The sequence below is a fragment of the Gouania willdenowi genome, chromosome 10 (assembly GCF_900634775.1).
Source record: "Gouania willdenowi chromosome 10, fGouWil2.1, whole genome shotgun sequence".
In the NCBI taxonomy this organism is placed as follows: Eukaryota; Metazoa; Chordata; class Actinopteri; order Blenniiformes; family Gobiesocidae; genus Gouania; species Gouania willdenowi.
Window position 1 is genome coordinate 36,683,306 of NC_041053.1, and position 23,405 is coordinate 36,706,710.

Genomic DNA, 23,405 nt, shown 5'->3' on the forward strand with positions numbered 1-23,405 from the left:
ATATTCATCTTAAACACTTTTTCCTCTTCAGTTATGGATCAAACTTCCTATTCAATGTGCTTTTTATGTGTTCTGACTGTTTTTTTAAATCTGCAAATTTGAATATATGTGTGAACATGATATTGTTGTGGGTATTGTGGCTGTTGATTCCCCCTTCAGGTTGTGGGTAAACTTTGTGATTACAAACCACAAAACAAGCATTATATGTCACTGAACAGATGCTTCTGTTGGGAGAAATAAAATAACTCGTGCTGCCACTAGGCTGCTCTGTTGCCCTGGTTTCCAAGGCTTCCTCTGACCTCGGCCACTGTAGCACCTCGTGAAGCATCATCAACACGTCAGCGCCAACATGGCTGACTGTTTGTGTCTGAATAAATCATGAATTTGGTCCTCCAGAAGGACTTTGAAAGCATTGATCCAAGAATAGCCCGTATAAAATATTAACAGCACATGACTTTGCTCACAGACTCTTAATCCTTATCGCACAGTTAAGGATTTTTAATAGATGCACGACACGAAAACATTCCTTAAGCTTGAAAACAAAGACACCCAAGCAGCCTGTGTTTAAAGACAGAATGGAGCCTCTTTAGCTTCAACAGTGTTTTTCTACTGGTCATTGTAAATTAATAGTCAATGAACTGATCATGCTTTGTGCTTGCTTTTTTTCTATTACTGCACTGTTGTCAACCTTGGGGTGGTGATAAAATGTCTATTACCGTAATTTTCGGACTATAAGGCGCACATAAAATCCTTTAATTTTCTCAAAAATCGACAGTGCGACTTATAATCAGGTGCGCCTTATGTATGAAATTAACTACTGTGCTTCAACATACTGAACTGAAAAAGTGAGTGTATTGTTCTGTATTTTGTGTTAAACCTGAACAATGTTGAGTTATTGTTAATGAGTTGAATAAAGTTTGACTTATGACTATTTTATTTCACTTAATGCATCTAATAATAATAATAATAATAATAATAATAATAATAATAATAATAAACCGGTGCGCCTTATGTATGAAAATAGACCCAGTCAGACCCATTCATTGATAGTGCGCCTTATAATCCGGTGCGCCTTATAGTCCGAAAAATACAGTAATTGATTTTATATATATATATATATATATATATATTCTGTACTTTCACTATCTCAAATATAAATCTAGTTCAATAAAATGCAGTATAAAGAAAAGAGTAAATTTAAAATAAATATATATATGAAAGTCTTTGAGCTGGGGCTTCTTGTCACTTTGTGCACTAATCCTGACTACTCTGTTTGTTAGACAGTATAACAACTAAGTTAAGTAAAAAGTTCTTGTAGAAAAAATAGAGGAGTAGGAGTTGCCAGAAATTAGTGCTATCAAAATGGGGTCACGGAAAAAAGGTTGGAAACCACTGTATTACTGTTTAAACTTTATTTTTTTATTTAATTATTATATCACCCAACAGACAGACACAACCACAAAAGATACACTGTGCCTCTTCATGAAACCAAGGCAAAAACGAAATAAAACAACAAAAGACCCCCCCAATCCAACCTTAAACCAGAAAAAGTAAGAATAAACATTTGAAATAAAGTAAATAGTCAAAGAAGAGGAGTCATCTTGCAGATTGAGACAAGACATATGGCAGAAGTTAAGTAAAACTTTAATAATAATGGCAAAAATTCACGTGTGTGTGTATATATATATATATATATATATATATGTATATATATATATATATATAAATACATGTATACACACTGTGCTTATATGGGTAGATGCACATTACCACAGTTTATTTAATTAGATAAATGTGTATTCCTTATCTGTGTTTTCTATTGTTTTGATTGATAATTATTTTAGTTTTGTTTATTGCTTTGGGGGGTGACCATGGCTGAGTAATAGAGTGGGGCGTTCAGTAACCGAAGGGTTGGGGGTTTGAATTCTGCTCTCTCTAATTTGTAGTTGTCCTTGGACAAGGCACTTTACCCACATTGCCTCGTATGATTGGGTATGAATTGTGCATGAATGTTGGTGATGGTCAGAGGGGCCGTCGGTGCAAAATGTCAGTATGCCCCAGGGCAGCTGTGGCTGCATTGTAGCTTACCACCACTGGTATGACTTGATGTGAGTGACTGGTGTGAATGAATAATGGATTTTGTACGCGCTTTGAGTCTCCTCAAAAAAAAGCGCTATAATTCTAAGCCATTATTATTATTATAGCGATACCAAATAATGTTCCAGTATTAAAAGCTTTACGTAAAAATCAAGCCCTTTTATATTAAAGCTTGATTTTGTGTACGCAGACACCGCACTCTGGCAGGCGGGGCAAGGTGGGGTGCATCAGTGACGCCCCCGATAGCCACTCTGAATCATTGATGAGCCTTTTTCTCTACATGTCGTTTGAAGAGAAATGACAGAGCCTATGTGTGAGACGCTGCTCAGGAGGACGGAAACGTTAAGAAATTGAAAAGCGTGTGGATCATTTGAGAGGCAAAGATGCGTCTGGCGTTGGGATTCTGCGCTCACTTTACCAAGGCAACCTTTTCTTTGTTTTTTTTATTCAGAAGCTTTTGGTGAAGGCTTGGTCGATGCTGAGATGTTCTCCTGCTCTGCTTCTTCAACACACGGCGGGAGTTGAGTTCTCTTTGTGAGCTTGAAGCTGGTGATTCGGCCCTTTTGTCGTAGACGTGTCAGCTTTGATGATGGCAGAGCATCCACGTTGCTTATTGTTCAGGCTCCAGTAATTGCATTACGTTTGCGTCTCATTCCGGTTGATTTTTCTGGGCTTCACCCGTTTTTTCAACTTGTGCTTTCAAAGAACAGGATGTGGCTGTGAAGCAGGCTGAGGAAAGTTGGGAGTTAATGAGCTTGTTACTATGCACAGCAGACGCTTTGCTTTTTGATGACTGTCTTTCTCCTACTGTACTGAATATCTGTAAATCATTTCATAATGTAGGTCAGATTTGCACAGCAGTCCTGCTGGAGGGTTTGTTGTGTGTTGGAGCTGATGTTTCTTTTGAAAATGTTTGCTTTGTGAGTTTGGACGTGTGATATAAAGAAGGTTTTTTGAGTTTTATCTCCTGATTTCACCATAATGAGTGCTGAAGGTTGGTTTTCTGTCTCGATCAAAGGCTTTAAAGCACATGGACACGCTGGCTCTGTCGCTAACCAGTCTGAGGTGGTTGATGGAGAAGTCCAAATGTCTATTTCTGCTAATCCAACATTACTCACTCCCTGCTGTGTCTGTCTGTCTGCTTCAGGCCACTGAAAACGAGCCAGGTGACATGGACCTGAGCGGCCTGCCGGAGACCGCCGTCGATTCCGAGGAAGACGATGACGAGGAGGACATCGAGCGAGCGTCAGACCCCCTCATGAGCCGGGACATCGTGCGGGACTGCCTGGAAAAGGACCCCATGGACAGGACTGATGACGATATTGGTGAGCGACCAGCTTGGGGTTTGTTTTCAGAGTTAAAAATGCTGCTGAATGACCTCCTTTGTTTCACTTGCTGTGTGTGATGAAGAACTCTGTTGTCGAGAGAGATTCAGCCCCCGAAGATAAATTATTAGTGTATAATGTCTCCTCTTGTGCAGGGATTTTCTTAGACTTCTTAGAAAAACAAAGTGCGCGATATCATATCTGAACAACACGAGCAGTGTTGTTTGCGTCTGGGAGCACGTGTCCTCATTTTAAATGACTTTGTATAATTTTCATTGCGTTACCGCACATAGAACATATTAGGAAAAAAAATTATCTAAAACTATTGGCATCCTACATAGAACAAAAAGTATATTAAATAGAGATTGTATATAAAGTTGCTTTATTGATCTCTTATATTGCCTTACCTGGCTTATCGTAAAACACATGTAGACCCAGTAATCAAATTACAAAAGAAAGCATTAAGAATAAAGTGGAATTCTGGGCACCTACTAACAAACTTTAAAAAAAATCTGTACATGGGTTCTCAACTGTTCTCACCCCGGGACCCACATTTTTTTTTTTTTTCAAAAATAGCCATTGAAAACACACATACAATCTTTTTTAAAACATAAATCTATATATTTTCCTGTACAACATGTATTTCACAGCATGCCTGTCAAAATACAAGTTTCTTTCAAAATAAAAGACAAGTTCAACATGAGAGACATTAAGTATTTATTTATTTATTTATTTATGACCAACTGTCCGTGACCACCCAGTACAGGTCTCTGACCCACTTTTGGATCCTGACCCACCAGTTGAGAATTGCTGATTCAGAACAATAAATCTTGTTAGAGATTTAATTCCAAACAAACAAAAGCCTTTTTATTGGGTTTTAAATCACTTTTTAAACTAAGAGCAGGAAAATATAATTTAAAAAGGGTTTATATTTTTAAATAATGTAAATGTATAACATGTCCCTTTCTGTTTATGGTGTTAAGTTTGGAATGATCTTGAGGATCACTTTAAGTTAATGTGTACACTGTCTATAATCAAAAATTCTTTAAAAAAACAAAATGTTTTTGCTTCAGCTCATTCTTTTTTTGGTTGTTAAAATGAATGTTTATTATTTGTATTGTAACGTATGCCACAGGTCAGAGATGCTCCTCGTTTTTCACTGCATTTTACTCAGACTAGATTTATATTTGTGAAAGTGAAAATATATAGAATACACAATAGTTTAAGATTGTGTGTTGTGTATTATTTAAAAAAGAATAATGATAAAAAAACAAAACAATTTAATAAGAAATTTAAAAAAAAAAAAAATTTTTAGACATTTTATGCAACCCCATTTAAATTCCACGTCCCCAAGGTTGATTTGGTATTAAATAACCTCTCTTTTGGTGTATCAAATTATGTCAAAACATTGTGTATTCTATGACTTCATATTTTCAACATGAATTTTACAGACTTTGCAAATTTTTTTTTAATAATTTTCTTTTTTTTTTTTTTTTAGAGTAGATCAACAAGAAGAGTTGTGGGGTGGGGGGCATTAGAACAAATGCATGTCTATCTATCTAAAATGGGGGGGGAGACTTGTTTATCTGAGTTTATTCCTGTGAGTGAAAGCCAGTGATTTACTCACCCCCCCCTCCCCTCCCCCCCACACGTTAATGACAGCCTTGTCTTGTAAAAATGAGCTCTGCAGATGCAGACTTGGGGCAGGATGCTGCAGTCAGTGTTATTGAGAGACTACGGACAAGTGCCAACACCCCCCCACGCCTTCCCCTCACCCCCTGCTGTACACCCCCACCCCCCAAACGCCATCCCCCCACCCCCCGCGCTGGCAGGCTTTTCTAGGTCATTCTGGCACATCCTCTCGCCTCACCTCTCCCAGCACATTAAACTTTCAGTGCTTCTGCAGCTTCTCACACGCAGACACACACACACACACACACACACACACACACACACACACACACACACACACACACACACACACACACACACACACACACACACACACACAACGCTTCTTCCAAGCCAAGCCCAGGTCAGCCAGTACGTCCAATGTCTTTTTATGTTATTTTATTTCTTTACATCTAAAACATATTTTTCCTCAGCTCAGGCACACAGTCAGATATACATTAAATATTTTTTTGTTCTTCACTGGTTAGAAAACAATAGGTCAGTTTTTGGGTCAATGACAATGCGTATAAGGATTTTCACTTGTGATGTTTAAAGTTTGCATGAATATTGTGATGGAAAATAATAAAAATATGAATACTTCCACCAAACACTAAGGAAATCATGATAATAGAGCAGAAAATAAAATGTTATTTTATGATATTTTGACACTTTAAGACAAGTAATGTTTTTTTTTTTTTTAAAGTTCAAAGTGAGTGCATATGTTAGAAATATGGCATTTTTTTTATGTTTTTAAACCTTTTTTTTTAACAGAAAGAAATGCAGCAACGTCACCATGCAAATAAACAAACATCTCAGACATGCACACACAAAAAACACACAATTTAATTATTTATTTTTTTGTCATCTAGCAACACATACAGTGGATTACAAAAAACCTTGTGGTTGTATTGGTCAGTTTTAGGTTCACTTGATGATATTTATTTAAAACCAAACTTTTTCTCCTTTGCGTACGACATTTAAGGCCTTAACTTTATGTACACTGTGTTTTTTATTTACTCATTTATATTGGGTTTTTTATTGCTGTTTTTATAGTGCTTTGATGTCACTATATTATATACAGCACTTTGTCCCCCCTGGTTTATTGAAAGTTGGATTGGATTAGATTTGTTGCTTTTGGACAAGACGAATGTACCAAAATATTATTAATAATTAGTAATAAATATTGTAAAATATAAATTACAATACACATTTGAACCCCAGTAAAATCAGGCTGTAGCTAGATAATAAGGGATATATTAGCATGATTTATCTTCTATTAATTAAAATAAAGGTAAATAAGGCTGTGTTGAAAATTTAAAATCTGAATCATGATGATTTTAAGTTTTTTATTTGATCTTTGGGGAAAGAAAACTCATTAAATGTGCATGTCTGATCATATGTAATGCTAATATGTAATAATTATGATAATAATAAGGATAATAATAATATTGGGTATTTTAGTTTATATTATGCATTCTAGTCTTTTGTTTAGTTTTTTTTAAATAAAATAAAAAATAAATACATTTTTGTTTATTTAATACATTCTTATTTGAATCCATTCCACTATAATTCATGTATGATTATTTTTTTCAGTGAATGATTTTTCCAGTGTGGCCTGCCTGAGCTCATCCTAGAGCTTTCTGTTCTTCTCTAAACTAAACTCTTAACTCGTCTCCTTTGTTTCCCTCGCAGAGCAATTACTGGAGTTCATGCATCAGCTGCCAGCGTTTGCCAACATGACCATGTCAGTGAGGAGGGAACTCTGCGCTGTCATGGTTTTCGCGGTGGTGGAACGTGCCGGAACTATCGTGCTCAACGACGGAGAGGAGGTGTGTGTTCCTCTGTGTTCACATTCCACACACACACAAACCATGTCCACTGACCAGGGTTGGGGTCAGTTATAATTGTAAACGCGTAATTGATAATTAAATGCAATTATGGTGTAATTATATATGTAATTGTAGTTTCAAAAAAATCTGTTGCTATCGTAATTAAAATAAATTGAGGGCTATACTGACAAAAAAAGATGCCCACACCAAAAATATCAAAACCTGTATTTTCATTGATTATGAAGCCTAACAAGGTAACCAATAGATAGGAAATAAATTAGATGATACATATTTGTTTTTAGTGTATTTTACAGCTGATTTAGGACCAGTTATTATAAGAGATGCTAACAGAAAGCTAACACAAGAGGAAGATTCACTATTTTCTCCGTTCCTCAGATGAAAACCTTCTCACTGTCCCTAGGACCAAGCACAAAACTTGGGGGGACAGAGTTTTCTCTTTCGCTGTCCCTACCCTCTGGAACTCCCTCCCAAGTCACATTCGCAGCTGCATTTACCCCCCCATCTTTCAAATCACTTGTCAGAACTCACCTGTTTTACTCGGCTTTAAACTCTTAGAGTAACTAAATCCCTGCTTTCTACTGAGCTGCCACTTAGAGGGAAATTCAAGAAATGCCTTCATTATGGGCGTTACTGCTGTAGCACTAAAACACACCCACTCTGTCAGCCCACACCGGTGTTTGCAGAGACAGACAGTAATACACACAATGATGTCTGCACACACATACACACATAGCGAGTTCATAAGCTAAAATGTGTCACTACTACCACAGGCACACACAATCACAGCCGCCTTACAGACACCACCCAGGGGCAAACAACCTTGCTCTCACGCACATAGCGATAAGATGGACACACACGTTCGCGAACACGCAGAGACAGACGCGAATACACTCATTAAGGTAGAATCTGCTCTTTATAGAAGCACAGAGTCACAAACATCACTGCACATGGAACACAGTGGACTTCCTTATTGCCTGTCAATCAATGCTCACTGAGGCCTGTGATTGGAGGAAACCCTTTCCCTCCTCTCAGCTTTTATAGGAGGGGCGGGGCCAACAATAAAATTGATGACGCAGGGGAATCTTAAAGAATCCGTTTCAGCCAATAGCAAAATTCAGTTGTAATAGCCAGCGTTCAACCCTTAGAGGCCAGTATGATGGACATTTTACGGCTAAATACGCCAAATTAAAATACTGATTCTAAAATGTGAAGAGTGAGACAAGGATCAATCAGCAGCACTACTTAATACACCAATACATATGTATTGAGCAGAAAAAAGTGGGTTTGGGGTTTAGTTACTCTTTAACTTACCACTTACTCATGTCTTTTATATTTTTTTCTGATCCATATTTTCTTTAATCATTTGCTGTTGTTGTTTTTAAGCTGTAAAGTGTCTTTGAGTCTCTGAAAAAGCACTTAATTGATCCCAACCCTGCCACTGACCATCTTTGGCGTTAAACTACGCTCATATACTGTACGTCCTTTGAACCTTACTTTCACCTCGCTACACCAATGGATCTCTTCTCTTCCATTTGATAATGGTTTTTTTTCTGCTCTACTAAACCTGAATACCAGGCAGTCGCCATCGACGGGTCTTTACACGATGCCTTCGGCACAAGCATTCGACCTCTTTAATTCAATCTCTGCGACACAAAAAGTTTGACTGGAGACAATCTGGGTGTTTTTTTGCTGCGTTGCACCCAAACAGCTCATCACATACAGTACGTCTGCTTCAACGTCTGATCACATCAGTTAAACGTCCGGTTCAACGTTCACAGAGCACGTTGTTGCCTTCAGGCTGAAGGCTGGAAATCAGCTTTTAGAGAATTGTTCGAAGCACTCATAAATACAATATCAAGGCTTTTTTTTCATTTTCAAGCAAATATATCTTTGTTGCCTCTCAGCTAGCAGGTCAAAAGTTTGAATCCTGCTACTCTTCCTTTGAAATATGAGTGATTTTGGTTTTCCATTTGTTTTTCAGTACTTTTTCCCCCTCCATCTCTAGACTTCTTTATCAGTTTGTTTTTTATTCTTCTATTGTTCCTTTTTACACTCCTTACAGCAGGAGTGTCAAACTTATTTTAGTTCAGGGGCCAAATATGGAGCAGTTTATCTTAAGTGTGTCGCAGATTTGAGGCGAGAAAATGAGAAATGTACGGTAGGCATCATTGTGCTCTAGTTTACATTTCTATGTATAAATAAATTATAACATATGTATGACACCAATAATATTAAAACAATAAGTGACAGATCTCAGACCCTGCAGGATCTTCACTTTCAATTTATTTTTCAGTTTTGTGGCAAATTTTTATGTAATTCTGAGAAATTTTGTGAAATAATTTGAATTTGAAAATTGCTTTTTGCTTTCTGCTGCGGGGCAAATTGGATGCTCTAAAGCAGGGGTACAGTTCAACATTATTGTGCCCTAATTTGCACTTCTACTTATACATAATATACAAACTATGTAAGAAACCGACAATATCCAAGCACTAAGTGACAGATATCAGTCCTAAAAGAATCTTCACTTTAAATTTTCTAGATTTTGTGATCAATTTCTATTTAATTAAAGGAAATATTATGTCAATTTGGGGAGAATTAAAGGATCTTTAGTTTTTTTCAACAATTTAACATAAAAAAATGACTACAATCATGCTTATATCGCATGATTGTAGTCATTTTTTTATGTTAATATGAGCCCCTGCAAATATTTTTGAGTTTTTTTACACAATGATTCATGTTTTCGCTGTCATTTTTACTTTCTCCTGTGGGCCGAATGGGATCGTCCAAAGGGCTGGATTTGGCCCCCGGGCGTTGAGTTTGACATGTGTGCCTTACAGTGTGTGTGTGACCTTATTGTCTGTCCCCAGCTGGACTCGTGGTCGGTTATTCTGAACGGTTCGGTTGAGGTGACGTATCCTGACAGTCGGACAGAGATCCTGTGCATGGGGAACAGTTTTGGGGTGTCGCCGACGATGGAGAAGGAATACATGAAAGGTGTCATGAAGACCAAGGTGGACGACTGCCAGGTGGGTTCCAGAGACTGAAATGTTTGGGAACACTTTACTTGAAGTTTTATACATAAGGCTGACATTACACTGTCATTATTATGACATGACACCTGTCATTAGCATGAATAGGGTTTTGTGAAGGCTGTCATTAAGTGTCGTACATTATCCTAACCCAGGGGTCACAAGATAGCTCGCATGGACCATTTGAGGGGCCCTCAGGAGCTCTACTCACCAATGAGATTTACTTTCCAGGATTCAAACTCACAAAGATGAATAAATATGAGTGAAGTAGTTATTACTTATTAAAGGTAAATAGTGCTGATATAGTTTTAGTATTAAATTAACCATCTTTTAAAGGATTAATCTCACAGAAACTTTGTGACAAATGTTTTTATAGTAAGAGTTGCTGATCTGGTGTATGGTCAGTGGTGTGTTATATATGATATATATATATAAGATATATTTTGAAAAACGCAAGATGAATTTTCAATAAAATGTAATCAAAATTAAACTTATGCATGAATTAGGAGAAATAAAGTGTTTCATGTTGAAACCTCAACATTTCCTTCCTTTTTAAGTTACTGCTAGCCTTCCTTATTATCTTAGTTTCATTTTAATAAGAGGCTGTGAACATTTGGTATTTAAGAAGTGCTTTTCTAACTGGTAGCCCTTCAGACTATACAGTACCTATGAAGTAGTTTCAGAAAGTTTGGTGACCCCTGCCCTAACCTTTAGTTACTCTAACCCTAACCCAAAAAATGCTAAGATAAATCCAAAAGTGTCATAATTTAGCGATTTCACGATACCTTATCCATGTGAATGATGGATAATGACACCGTGATGTCAACCTTATGTATAAAACTTCAAGTAAAGTGTTACCCATTGTTTTTTGCTTGACTTAAAATGGGTTGATTTTCGCTCTGTAATGAGGTTTTTTTCTGTGTGTTTCAGTTTGTGTGTATAGCTCAGCAGGAGTACTGCTGCATCCTCAACCAGGTAGAGAAGAACATGCAGAAGGTTGAGGAGGAGGGAGAAATCGTCATGGTGAAGGAGCACCGCGAGCTCGACCGCACAGGCACCAGAAAAGGACACATAGTCATCAAGGTGACAAATCGCTCCTCAAAGTCCTTCACAGCCAAATAATCAGTAAAACAGTCGATCTTTATTTTAACCCAGTGGATCTCACACTTTTTTGGGTGGTCCCCAATTTGAACAAAGGTGAACTTTCAAGCCCCGCCTACACCCATTACCCCCCAAATAATCCTGCCAAATAACACATTTTCCAAAGTACTAAACTAATGGAACAAGTAATGTCATATTTCCTAATGAATCAAAAACTAAATTAAACTAATCACCTGCATGAAAAACTAAAAGTGCAGTAGGCAAAAACATTGTTTGCAATCTGTGACAAAAAGCTTAAGAAAACAAAAAAAGAACTTCAGTGCACGTATGAAATAAACTATAATGCAACTAACATGTTTTATGAATTAATTAAAAGTCAAAAGCTAAATCGGACTAATTACCTGCATAAAAATCAAATTTAAAATTGTTAGTTAATGACTTAGAGTTAATTACTCAAAAATACAGGAAATAAAGGAACATTGTTTCTGTGGCAAAAAGCTCAAGAAAACCAAAAAGGAAATTCATTTTTTCAGTCGATTTAAATCATTATTTTTACATTTTAGTTCCATGTTACATTTTGTTACCTGTCACATATTTAATACAATCTAATAATGCAATGCTCTTTTAAATTCTGAAGCACTGTTTTAACCTAAGTGAATGAATAACGCTGTAATTCCACTCACTAGGGCACACCTGAGCGTCTGACCATGCACCTAGTGGAGGAGCACTCTGTGGTGGACCCCACCTACATCGAGGACTTCTTATTGACCTACAGGACCTTTCTCTCCAGCCCCATGGTCGTGGGCAAGAAGCTTCTGGAGTGGTTCCACGACCCCAGTCTCAGGGACAGGGTACGAGCTGAGTCCAAATCAAATGTATATTAGGACTGAAAACTACATTAGACTCTAATTATAGCATAATTCTTTTAGTCTTCTTTTTGAATAATGTGTTATGGTTTCATTTATTCAGACAACTGTTCCTCTTTTGACTGACAACTGCCAGTCTTCGTCAGAGGCGTCTGCTGATTGCTTTGATGTTTCCTTGACTTCCATGTAATAATTGGAGCAAATTTTTTTTTTTTCCTTTTAAATAGTATGTTAAGGTTTCATTTTGTTCAAATGAAACCTTAACATATTAATAAAAAATAAGACACAAAAATTATATATATATACAGTATATATTTTTTAATAATATGTTCAGGTTTATTTTTGTAGAAATGAGATTATTTTTAAATGCGAGCTAAAAACCTACTCATTCAGTCTGGCTTTTATGTAGTGCATTATGATTTTTTCAATGTTTTTTTTTTAATGTTTTATATATTTTTTTTAAAATGCTGCCTTCTCTGCTTTGTTTTTATTTCTGACTTTTTTTTCTTATTTATCATCTTTTTCATTATTTTATTAAATGACTTCTGTGTGCATTAGTCTCGAAACCTTTTAATCATTTTTAACTTTTATCAATCAAGCAAATTTCTGTGAAGCACTTTGATCTACAATTGAATTTATGAGAGAGGTGCTCTTTTAATAAAGATTGATTGATTGATAACATTATTCAAAAATGATCTTATTGGAATTATTACACGGAAGTCAATGAAACATCAAAGGAAACATCAAAGCGATCAGCAGACGCCTCTGACAAAGACTGTTAGTTATCAGTTGAAACATGTCAGGAGATCAAAGTGGATTTCCTGAGGAACATTTTCCTGAATAAATGAAACCTTAAAATATTACCTTAAAGTTTAACAATACCCTTAAAGTGCTCATGTTTTCGTAATGTTCAGGTGACACGGGTAGTCCTGCTGTGGGTGAACAATCACTTCAATGACTTTGAGGGTGACCCTGCCATGACCCACTTTTTGGAGGAGTGTGAAAACAATCTGGAGAAAGAAGTAAGTGTATCATAATACCCCGCCCCATATTTAACGTGATCTACTCCTGTTGTTTTACTTTCTTTGCTTCTTTTTTTTCTACTCCTATAGAAAATGTTTGGGCACCTCAGACTGTTAAACATTGCGTGCGCTGCCAAAGCCAAGCCGCGGATGGTGACACTGACCAAGCCTGCGAGGGACTCTCCGCTGGCCTTCAACCTTCTCGGAGGTCAGGAGAAAGGTTTTCGTATCTTTATTGATGCCGTGGAACCGGGGAGCAAGGCAGCTGAAGTCGGCCTTAAACGTGGCGATCAGGTGAGAGAGCAATCGTAACCATTTTCATCTTTCTTTGCCTTTGGAAAATTAGTCTTAATGAATTTTGTCTGGATGTTTATTTTCTAAAAAGACACTTTTAACAACATTGAATTTGAATAATCTAGATGAGAATTTAGATATTTTTTTTATTTTATCTAAGACGATATTTCTTTATATTTTTTTTAATATTTGTATTTATTTTCATTTTAATTTTTTTCCAGAACCATTGACAGCTTGAACTCTCACATGCACTAGAAAACTGCATTGTTTTTATTTATTCACATTTTATTTTGTCCATAATAACATGTGATATTACATCACGTGTTTTTCTGTCTGTTTTAATACTGACAGAAGTGCTTCTCTAATTTAGTTGTTGGCTTGGTATACAATGACAATAAACTATCGTTATAGCTTTTCAAGAAATATGTGTAATATGTAGGCATTACCTTAATTTTGACATCTTTAAAATGTTTTATTTTACCTTTATTTAACCATGTTAATCATGAGCTGCATTTCTATTACAGTTCTTTGCAAAATAAAAGCAATATGTCTAAATTTTGACAAAGTATAATTGCGCTTTGCACTTGTTTCCATTGAAGGTTGTTTTGGACGTCTAAAAAAACTCCTGATGATAAAAACTCTTTAGCGATATTTGTTTTTTTTTGTTACCAGTTTTTATTGCGCTATTTCAGATTTCTGCATTTCCAACTGTAATGGAAACACAGCTATTGAGAACCAATTACCATTTGTAAGGACAACCTGACCAAGTTATTTCTTTATCTTTTTAGAAGAGTCCTAAATCCATCTTATTGGCGAGCACACTGCACTGGCTTATGTTTTGCATCCTAACTAATTCTTTTTTAACACTTGGAAGCACTCAGAGCTTTAAACGAACTTTTCTAATCCTTGAAACCATCTTGATAGTGTCTGGATGTCAGCTAAGCCCTCTTATAGCCAAACATCCTTTGCAGCTGTCCCCCCCCCCCTCCCCCCCAAAGGAAGCTGGCATGCTCACATTCATACTTACAACCTCGAACATTACACACTTCCTTTCCCTCTTTCCACATTCCCTCCAAACCTTACATTTGAGAGCTGTAACCGTGCCAGTAGCAGACTAATCCAAGCTGATCCCTGAAACAGACATTTTACCACTAAAGTCAAAGGGTTGTGGCTTAATGACAGCAGCCTTTGTGCAGGTGAGGGTTAAAGCCAATGCTCTGTTTGACAATTGTGTTGAAATGCAAATATCTGGCATTTCCACAGCAGTGGGTGTGTGGAGACGAAGATGGTGACTTTAGAGTTGACCTCACGTGCGCTAATGTCACAATCATCTGCTGGGAGTAAATGTCACGGTGTTTAACGTGTTCACAGGTTAAAAGCAAAGAGCAGTTAAAGCTTTTTTTTATCGCTACAGGATTAAATAAAGGTTTTAAGCACAAATTCAAACATTTGACATCATTTGATTGTCTTCTTTTTTAAATAATGTGTAGGGCCCTGTAAAATCTGTTACATTTTTTTCCAAATTCTGTGTTTTCCACATACATTTTTCAAAATGTGTTTTTTTTAAAAAGAACAATATAATCAATGTTTTCAGAAAATAGTGTTTTTTACATAATTGAGAAAAAAAAAAATGTCAAAAATAAAGTAAGATGCAATTAAAAGGTAGATATAAGTGGTAGTGACATGGATTATTCTCACTGCTCCTTTTTAATTGTTTATATGTCATATAAAGATGTCACCTGATTTCCCCTCAGGGATCAATGGTTTACTGAATCTGATCAGGTTATTGATTAAGTTTTGATCAACTTAATTTAAATTCATTAAATTTAAATTGATCCTGATGTCATTCCAGATTGTAATGATTAAACAAATACAAATGGATGCAAGTATGCATCAGTTATTTCACCACTAGGGGTCAAAATATTTGACAGTATCAGAAGTTATGATTAACCTTCTTTTAGACTTTACAACCCCTGTCATCAATGGTCTCGTCCACAACAACACGCAACTTTTCTCCACAGATCTTCTGGAGCTCTGACGAGATGTTGTTCAAAGCAAGCGGTAGATGCCTCTGAGGATCACTGACAGTTGGCAGTCGAAACATGTCAGGAGATCAAACTAAATTTCCTGAAAATAGTTGTCTGAATAAATGAAACTTTAACATATTATGAAAAATGTATTTTTTCCCTTTCAATGTAGACTCAAAGGAATCCCTCATCTTTGTATATTTGTGGATATTTTGTTAATTTTCCACTCTTCTTTTTTTTTTTTTTTTTTGCAGATCTTGGAGGTCAATGGGCAGAACTTTGAAAATGTCCAGCTCACCAAAGCCAATGAGATTTTAAAGAACAACACTCATTTGTCCATAACTGTGAAGACAAATCTTTTAGGTAAAACTTGTGCCTGTAAAGTAGAAAGTTCACTGCCTGTTAGTGTTTAATGAATTAAAAAAAGAATAATTTTGAATACTGACGAACTCTTATGCTAATGATTCCTATCCAGTATTCAAAGAGCTGCTAACAAGGCCCGAGCACGAACACGACTTGGATGGAGAGGAAGAGCACGACCGAAAGAACGGCGCCCCCCACCTGCCGAAGATCGGAGACATCAAGAAGGGCAGCCGCTACTCCATCCCTGACCTCGCAGTGGATGTGGAGCAAGTGATGAGCCTGGAGAAGGCCAGCAAGAAGGCCAAGACCAACTCGGTGGGAGGACGCAACAAGCTGAAGAAGATCTTTGACAAGACGCTGACAAGCATCCTGCCGCCAAAACCATACAAGTAAGAACATGGAGGAAAAGGTTCACTTTGACTGTTTTACACACAAAGATTCCTATGAACCTTTCTGATCATATGGCGTACTTGTTCTTCTGCTGAACAAAACAGACTCTGTTTCCTATTTCCTTACATATTACAAGATCATCACTGTTTGAATGTCTTGTAAATCTAAGTTTTTAAGATTTTTTTTTTCTTAATGTTTTATAAATTCTTTAAAGGTCTGATTATCCTGAAAGGTTTAGGGGTTATTCCATGTCATTTCAACAAATTTTCAGGACATCCCACACTTGGGTCTCAAAAAATTCTGATTATTTTTAATAAATTGTTTCTTAATTATCCAATACGCACACTGTAAATGTTTTTTGTTTGATTGGATGGAGACTTTTTGAGAACGGTATGTGTCAGTAGTCCTTATTTTTCTTTCATTTTCAGCTTCCAATACTGTATATTAACAAATTGCACTACATAGGAAACTGAAATTTGGTATAGTAATACAGTTCCACCTGTTTTCTCTGAATATACAGTACAATCTGCTATACATCCTATCTGGTGGACATGCCAGCCCCTCAGATATGGAACAAGGTTTATCAGGGTTTCTGGCTCTAACATGTTTGGGTCTTCATTAAACTTTTGTATATTCCACAGCTTTCTGTAGTTTGATCAGCTTTAAGCTATGTACATAGACTGTTCACATCACTAATGATTAGTCACATATATGCATTGGTTCTTGGGTGACAGTCTCTTGAATTAAAAAAGATATTTACTTTTTAAGAAGATCTCTATATTAATTTATAGTACAATAATGACTCTTTCTTGGGATATAAAACATTTTTTTCTTTATGCGACTTCTTCATTTTTTCTGATATTGAAAATCCTTAAGGCACCAGTATCCTCCTTTATAATAGGAAATCACTGTTTCTTTTCTACTGTTAGTCTTTGCCAAAATAAATGTCGCCCCCTGCCTGCTGTACACATAACTGTATTCTCACACCCTCTTCCCTCCCCTGCTCTGCTCCTTTGTCTCCATAGTGACGTTTGCGTGGGCCAATCACAAGACGACAGCATCGTAGGGATGAAACAGTCCAAACAGATCCCACCGGCTCTGCCCGTTAGCGGAAACCTCTCGTCGTCGAATCCGGACCTTCTGCAGTCCCACCACCGCATCCTCGACTTCAACAACCAGCCTGGTGTGTGTGTGTGTGTTTGTGTCTGTGTGTCCGCGTGCGTGCGTGTGATGTGAGGGTTCGCAGCACAAATTAATAACTATTAATAGATGTTTAATGTTCAGATTAAAGCTCACTTTTTTTTTTTCTTACTTTTTTTATTCAAAAAAATTAAGATTAAAGAAAATGGGAAAGAATAATAAAACAACAATACAACGATCACCATAGGAACAGCATAAAGGCTCTCAGAGAAATAAAAAATGTTCATTATGTGGAGAGAAACGGTCTTAAACTCTCTCTATATTTTGTGACTTTAGTTTGTTTTATCATTCAGCAGCTTATTGCTCTTATTTCATCTCTTTCATCTTTTCTAATTTTCTTTGTGTTCGTCTCCATGCCTGTTTCAGTGCTGAACTTTGAGAGAAACAAAATAAAGGAGAAAATGCATTGTTTTTTAAGAAATATTTTACTTTTACACAAACTCGCTTCATCTATTGTCATGGCAAGGCAGAATTCAACAGAAAACATTTAACAGTTTTAGAAATCAATAAAAAACATTTAAAATCTACAGTAAAAACATTTAAAATTAGTGTAAATGCTAATGACTTTGACAAAAGTATGCCACACTGACTTTCATTGATAATCTGATTAATTTATTGAATGGTTGGATTTATTTCAGCTGGGTTTAATAAATAAAGAGCAAATGTGTATTTTGACATTTAAACCTGACATTTATCTTTTAAAGAATGAGTTTTCCTTGATTATTTTTATTTTTTTTTCATTTTTTCCTCAGATATGTCAGACCAAGTATTACGAGTGTTCAAAGCAGACCAGCAGTCCCGGTACATCATGATTGGGAAGGACACCACAGCCAAAGAGGTGGTGGCCCAGGCTATCAGGGAGTTTGCCCTGACGGCAGCGCCTGAGGCCTATTCGCTGTGTGAGGTGTCCGTCACACCCGAGGGCGTCATCAAACAGAGGAGGTTACCGGATCAGCTTTCCAAACTGGCAGATCGGATTCAGCTCAGCGGAAGGTAATAGAACAGGAATCAGAGCAAAGTCAATTAATCACTGTAGCTCTGAGCATAAAAAATGGCACATTCATGAATATTATATTTTATTTTTAAATTTATGGTCTGCTGGTGTTTTATTATTACTCCAACGAACTTAATTTGTCAAGCAGAAATGATTTAGACGCACTTTTTTTAAAATAATAATAATTAAAATAAAATGCTACTTAATTGTAGATTTACTAATTCTAATTTTAAATTAGCACATATATGTTAAGGTTTCATTCATTCAGACAAACTTTTTTCAGGAAATGTACTTTGTTCTCCTGACATGTTTCGACTGCCATCTGTCAGTCTTCCTCAGAGGCATGTACTGATTGCTTTGATGCATCCTTACAGTTCTTTCATAAGGAAAGCATCAAAACATCCACTGATTGTTTTATTGATTCACTCTAAAACAGTGCCATGTTAAATGTGCCATGTGGGTAACAACATATTGAGTACAAACCCTAGACCACATGTGTCAAAGTAGATCTCTCAGCCATGCTAAATACGCTAATTCAGTGAAACTCCACATATTGTTCAAAGAACTCACATTTCCTCAAATTATTTCATGTTTCATAATTAAGCCCAAGTTAAATGAAAATTGGTCACAAAATCAAGAAAGAGAAAATCCTGCAGGGACTGATATTTGTCTCTTATTGCCTGCATATTTTTTGTTTTCCCGCCTGAAATCTGTGGCTCATTTTGCTTAGAAAACTATTTAAAAACAACTATAGATCATAATGATGGAATGAACGAGTGATAACACACATTTTAAAGAATCACATTTTGTAAATAATGGAAAGAAACAGTATTTAGTGAAGTGGTTCCAAACTTTTGTGGATCGTGACCTCATTTTGATTCTGAAGATGTTTTTTTAGAATTAGTTTGTGAATGAGTTTGAGCTCAGATATTTATTTGTTTTACTGCATTTTAGTTGAACTAGATTTAAATTCCAAAAAGTGAAAGTAGAAATACAGATGTTTAAAATTGTGTTTTCCACTGTCTCTCTTTCTCTAAAGTTCCCCCTGTAGTGCCATCAAAACTGTGATTACTTCTTTTAAAATGTACTTAAGTACAAGTAAAATTACTGATTTAGAAATCAAAAAGTATAAGTACCCATAAAAGCAACTCAATTACAGTAACGTGAGTACTTCTTTCACCTCTGCTGAAAACATCTGCTTTGTTCTATTTCTGATCAGATACTACCTGAAGAGCAACATGGAGACGGAGACCTTGTGTTCTGACGAGGACGCCCAGGACCTCCTCAGAGAAGGTCAGATCTCGTTGCTCCAGCTGAGCACGGTGGAGGTGGCCACTCAGCTCTCCATGAGAGCCTTCGAGCTGTTCTGTGCCATCGAGCCCACGGAGTACATCGACGACCTGTTCAAGCTGCGCTCCAAGACCGGCTCGGCCAGCCTGAAGCGCTTCGAGGAGGCCATCAACCACGAGACCTTCTGGGTGGCTACAGAGGTGACGCGAGAACCCAACCAGCTGAAGCGCATGAAGAACGTCAAGCACTTCATTAAGATCGCGCTGCACTGTCGAGAGTGCAAGAACTTCAACTCTATGTTCGCCATCATCAGGTGAGAGAGTCGATTGTACGCGTGTGTGCGTGTGTGTACTAAAGCTACATCCCATGTGTGCGTCATGTTCCCTGTGCTCCTTCATACAGCGGGCTAAATCTGGCTCCCGTCTCCAGACTGAGGGGAACGTGGGAAAAGCTGCCCAGTAAATACGAGAAGCTGTTTGGAGACCTGCAGGATCTCTTTGATCCTTCCAGAAACATGGCCAAGTACAGGAATGTCCTGAATAATCAGAACCTGCAGCCGCCCATCATCCCTCTGTTTCCCGTCATTAAGAAGGACCTCACCTTCCTCCATGAAGGTCAGTCACATTTCTCTCTAGTTAAACAGTAACTAAACCCATAAACCACTTTCTTTTTCTGCTGAAATCAATTTATTTGCTATTAAGTAGTGTTTTAGTCAAAGTATTTCAATTTGTTGTATTTTGTTGTAAAATGTCAGAGTGACTGCCCTGTATGGGTTGAAACCTGGCTATTAGGGATGTCCCTATACAACTATTTCATTTCCGATTTGATACCGACATTGCAGCTCTGTGTATCGAATTGATGCGATATCAGCATGTATCTTACATACATTTGTTTTTTAATTCCATTCATTTATTATAAAAAAAAAATAACCTATTTTGTAATGTGGAATATAACCAATGAATTTGGAAATTTGAATCCGATACTCGTTTTCGGGCTAATATCGGACCGGGACACCCCTACTTGCAATTACAATTTGATTTTGCTATTGGCTGAGGACAAGATTCTGTGATGTTTTGGGACCATCTTGCGTCACAAACAAGTACTGTTAGCCCCGCCCCTTTTATACAAACTGTGGCCTGTGGCCTCTGCAATCTGTGTTTAGTTGGTTGAATTGAGAGAATTGTGAATAGAGGCATATTGAGTAATGAGTAGGTAGTTAGTAGGGGTGGGCATTGCCATCAATTTGATGAAACGATTCACAATTTGCATGTCATAATACAATATAGCCGGATACTAAACAATACCATAAACATTGCTATATATCGCGATAGTAATAATACTACAAATTTTACATTTACAAATACAAAATGCTATGGAATACAATTTATCTCATTATTTTTAAACTTGCAAGAACAGGTACCTGGTAACTAACTGTAATTCAAGTACCAATATCAAAAAACAAGTGGTATGTTTATCAAACTGTTTCTACAACAGATTCTGTTGTTCTTTAATTTTTGAAATAAACTGTTTACATCTATCAAAGTGCCCAGTATGTTTAACTTCCAAGCTATAATGCATTGAGGAGTGTGCGTTTACGTGCTATGCATATGTTTGCGCAATTAAATGTTTTTTGTTTGTGTTTTTTGTTAAAAACATGATTAAAAATACTGATTTGGACATTTTTAATCGATATGATAATCGCGCGGTGAAATATCACAATATATCGCTGAATCAAATTCTCAGTAACAAATATTTTACATCTAATTTTCAATTTGTAGCTTATTATTGGACACGGAATTCCTAGATTGATCTTAACTTTCTGATGTCTAATATTTGAGCCTTTACTCTTGCCATCAAAAAGTAAACATAGTGTAAACAAATGTTTAAATTAATTAAGTGTGGAATTAATTGTTTATATCAGAGCAATTTGATATAATCCGATGCTCATTTTTCTGCTATCAGACCGATATCAATATCAGATCTGGACCTTTTTAATTTTTTGTTTTCGTTATTTCACAGGTAATGACTCTAAAGTGGATGGCCTAGTCAACTTTGAAAAATTGAGGATGATCGCCAAAGAGATCCGTCACGTTGGGCGCATGGCGTCCGTCAACATGGACCCGGCCCTCATGTTTAGAACCAGGTGAGTAATAAACCAGTTTATGGTGGACTGAGCCGGCCCTACACTGACTAACCAGCTGTGCAGGAGCAGTTGTTTCACGTAGATTCAGTCGATATCACCTCGTCACGCTTTTCCCTCGCTAGCAGTTGCTCTCTTTGGCAACCGTTGCCCCTCCCGTCCACACAGCTGGCAGCAGCAGATGTGCATTAGTTTAGGGCTTTTGTGAAAGTGGGTCTTTGTCTGGGTTTTGTCTCCATTTGATTTCCTTTTCTGCTCCTGACTGTCACGTGGGTCTGTGATGAAATTGCTTCTCTTTGGTGATCTTGGTGATCTTTCCTGTCCTTAAGTCCTGTCTCTTCTCTCTGCGCCCCCCCCTCCCACCCTTTTCCCTCCAATGCTTCTGTCCATCGCATCATCTAGGAAGAAGAAATGGAGAAGTTTAGGGTAAGTTTGGTGGCCTGAAAATTCCCTTTGCCCACTACACCCCCCTCCCCCCGCCCCCCCCACACACACACACAGAGGCTTGTCTCTATGAATGAACCGTTTTGATGAACTAACAAACACTGCTTCCTACTAACATCACAGAAACAAAGGTCACCTTTGCTAATGTGGGCTGACATCACTGCAAAACCAACATGTTGCATATTCATATTAATGCCACACGGCCTCATGTTTGCAAATGTGACCTTTTCTGACACTGGACTGCATGCAGCTTGAATTTTAGTTCTCCACTTTTTGTAGTTTGACAGTTAACCATAGCTTCTAAAAAAAATAATAACTATTATTATTTTTTAATTTGTTTTACATTTCTGTGGCTGAAGGACATCTTTAACAATTATTGTACAATTAATTTATTGAATTAATACAATAATTCAATAATAATAATAATGAACTCATTCATTATTGTAAATTCAGAAAATAAAATGTTTACCTTCCATCTTGGATGAAAATGTGTGATATGGAATGCAATAAAATAAAATTGTTGTAATCTTTCTCAACTAAATACAACTTAATTTTTTATAATGCCAAATTTAAAAAAAATAAATAAATCAATCATCTCAGGATTAATCACGTATTATAGGGCAATGGCTTTTGCTAGGGCTGAGTTTCCTAAATTGATAATTAAAAAAAAAAGAAAATATATATATTTTTAGGGTGTACTCACACTGGCAACTGGGGCCGTTCCAAGCTCACAGCAGGAATCCCCCCCTCCCTGTCCCTTTTCTGACACGGTAGAACGGACGTGATCACCAGCTCAACTCGGTTCCCACAGCGAAACACATCATCACGTTCATTTATGACACACGTATGGCGTTACGTCACCATTAAGCGACTCTGGGTTTGTTGTTGACAGTACATTCTGTTAATTTCATATTTTATGTTGCGTAGGGTAACTATAAACCAAGATTTACCCAGACATGTGCTCTTTTCATGGACTGGGTTTCCCAGGGCCCCTGAACGCATCACGTTAATTTAAATGACCGTAACTCTGCTCATATTTGCTCTATCGGAAAAATTCCACCAGTTTATGAAAGATAAGTTGCTCTTTACAGCCAGTGCCGGTACATTGCGGTAATTTTACTGACACGTAACGGAAGCATTTAAGATGCCGCTTTGTTTTGACGAAATCGACCCAAGGAACAGAAAGAACCAAGTGAGTGAGAAAGAAAGAGATTAAAACAGACCAAATAACGGTGGATTTATTAAAAATGAAAGACTCTCTCTGACGATAAAAACCACCATGACATTGAGATCTCAATGTCA

General features: G+C 37.0%; 2 protein-coding genes across 9 annotated transcripts in view; one reads left to right on the plus strand and one right to left on the minus strand.

Moving 5' to 3' along the window:
- The window catches only part of anxa5a (annexin A5a), a 1,189,405-nt gene that overhangs the window by 297,088 nt on the left and 868,912 nt on the right, over window positions 1-23,405 (minus strand). The window lies entirely within an intron of this gene.
- The window catches only part of rapgef2b (Rap guanine nucleotide exchange factor 2b), a 146,859-nt gene that overhangs the window by 111,561 nt on the left and 11,893 nt on the right, over window positions 1-23,405 (plus strand). For 7 of the 8 annotated variants that reach the window (XM_028458936.1, XM_028458938.1, XM_028458941.1 and 4 more), the window contains 15 exons: window positions 3,245-3,422; window positions 6,786-6,922; window positions 9,811-9,969; window positions 10,903-11,055; window positions 11,760-11,924; window positions 12,854-12,961; window positions 13,052-13,255; window positions 15,537-15,645; window positions 15,758-16,034; window positions 17,061-17,218; window positions 17,988-18,228; window positions 19,449-19,832; window positions 19,922-20,133; window positions 21,539-21,662; window positions 22,062-22,085. In XM_028458936.1, coding sequence (XP_028314737.1) covers window positions 3,245-3,422; window positions 6,786-6,922; window positions 9,811-9,969; window positions 10,903-11,055; window positions 11,760-11,924; window positions 12,854-12,961; window positions 13,052-13,255; window positions 15,537-15,645; window positions 15,758-16,034; window positions 17,061-17,218; window positions 17,988-18,228; window positions 19,449-19,832; window positions 19,922-20,133; window positions 21,539-21,662; window positions 22,062-22,085 — 2,633 coding nt within the window. The remainder of the gene's footprint in view (window positions 1-3,244; window positions 3,423-6,785; window positions 6,923-9,810; window positions 9,970-10,902; window positions 11,056-11,759; window positions 11,925-12,853; window positions 12,962-13,051; window positions 13,256-15,536; window positions 15,646-15,757; window positions 16,035-17,060; window positions 17,219-17,987; window positions 18,229-19,448; window positions 19,833-19,921; window positions 20,134-21,538; window positions 21,663-22,061; window positions 22,086-23,405) is intronic. The other variant, XM_028458939.1, reaches the window with a different exon arrangement.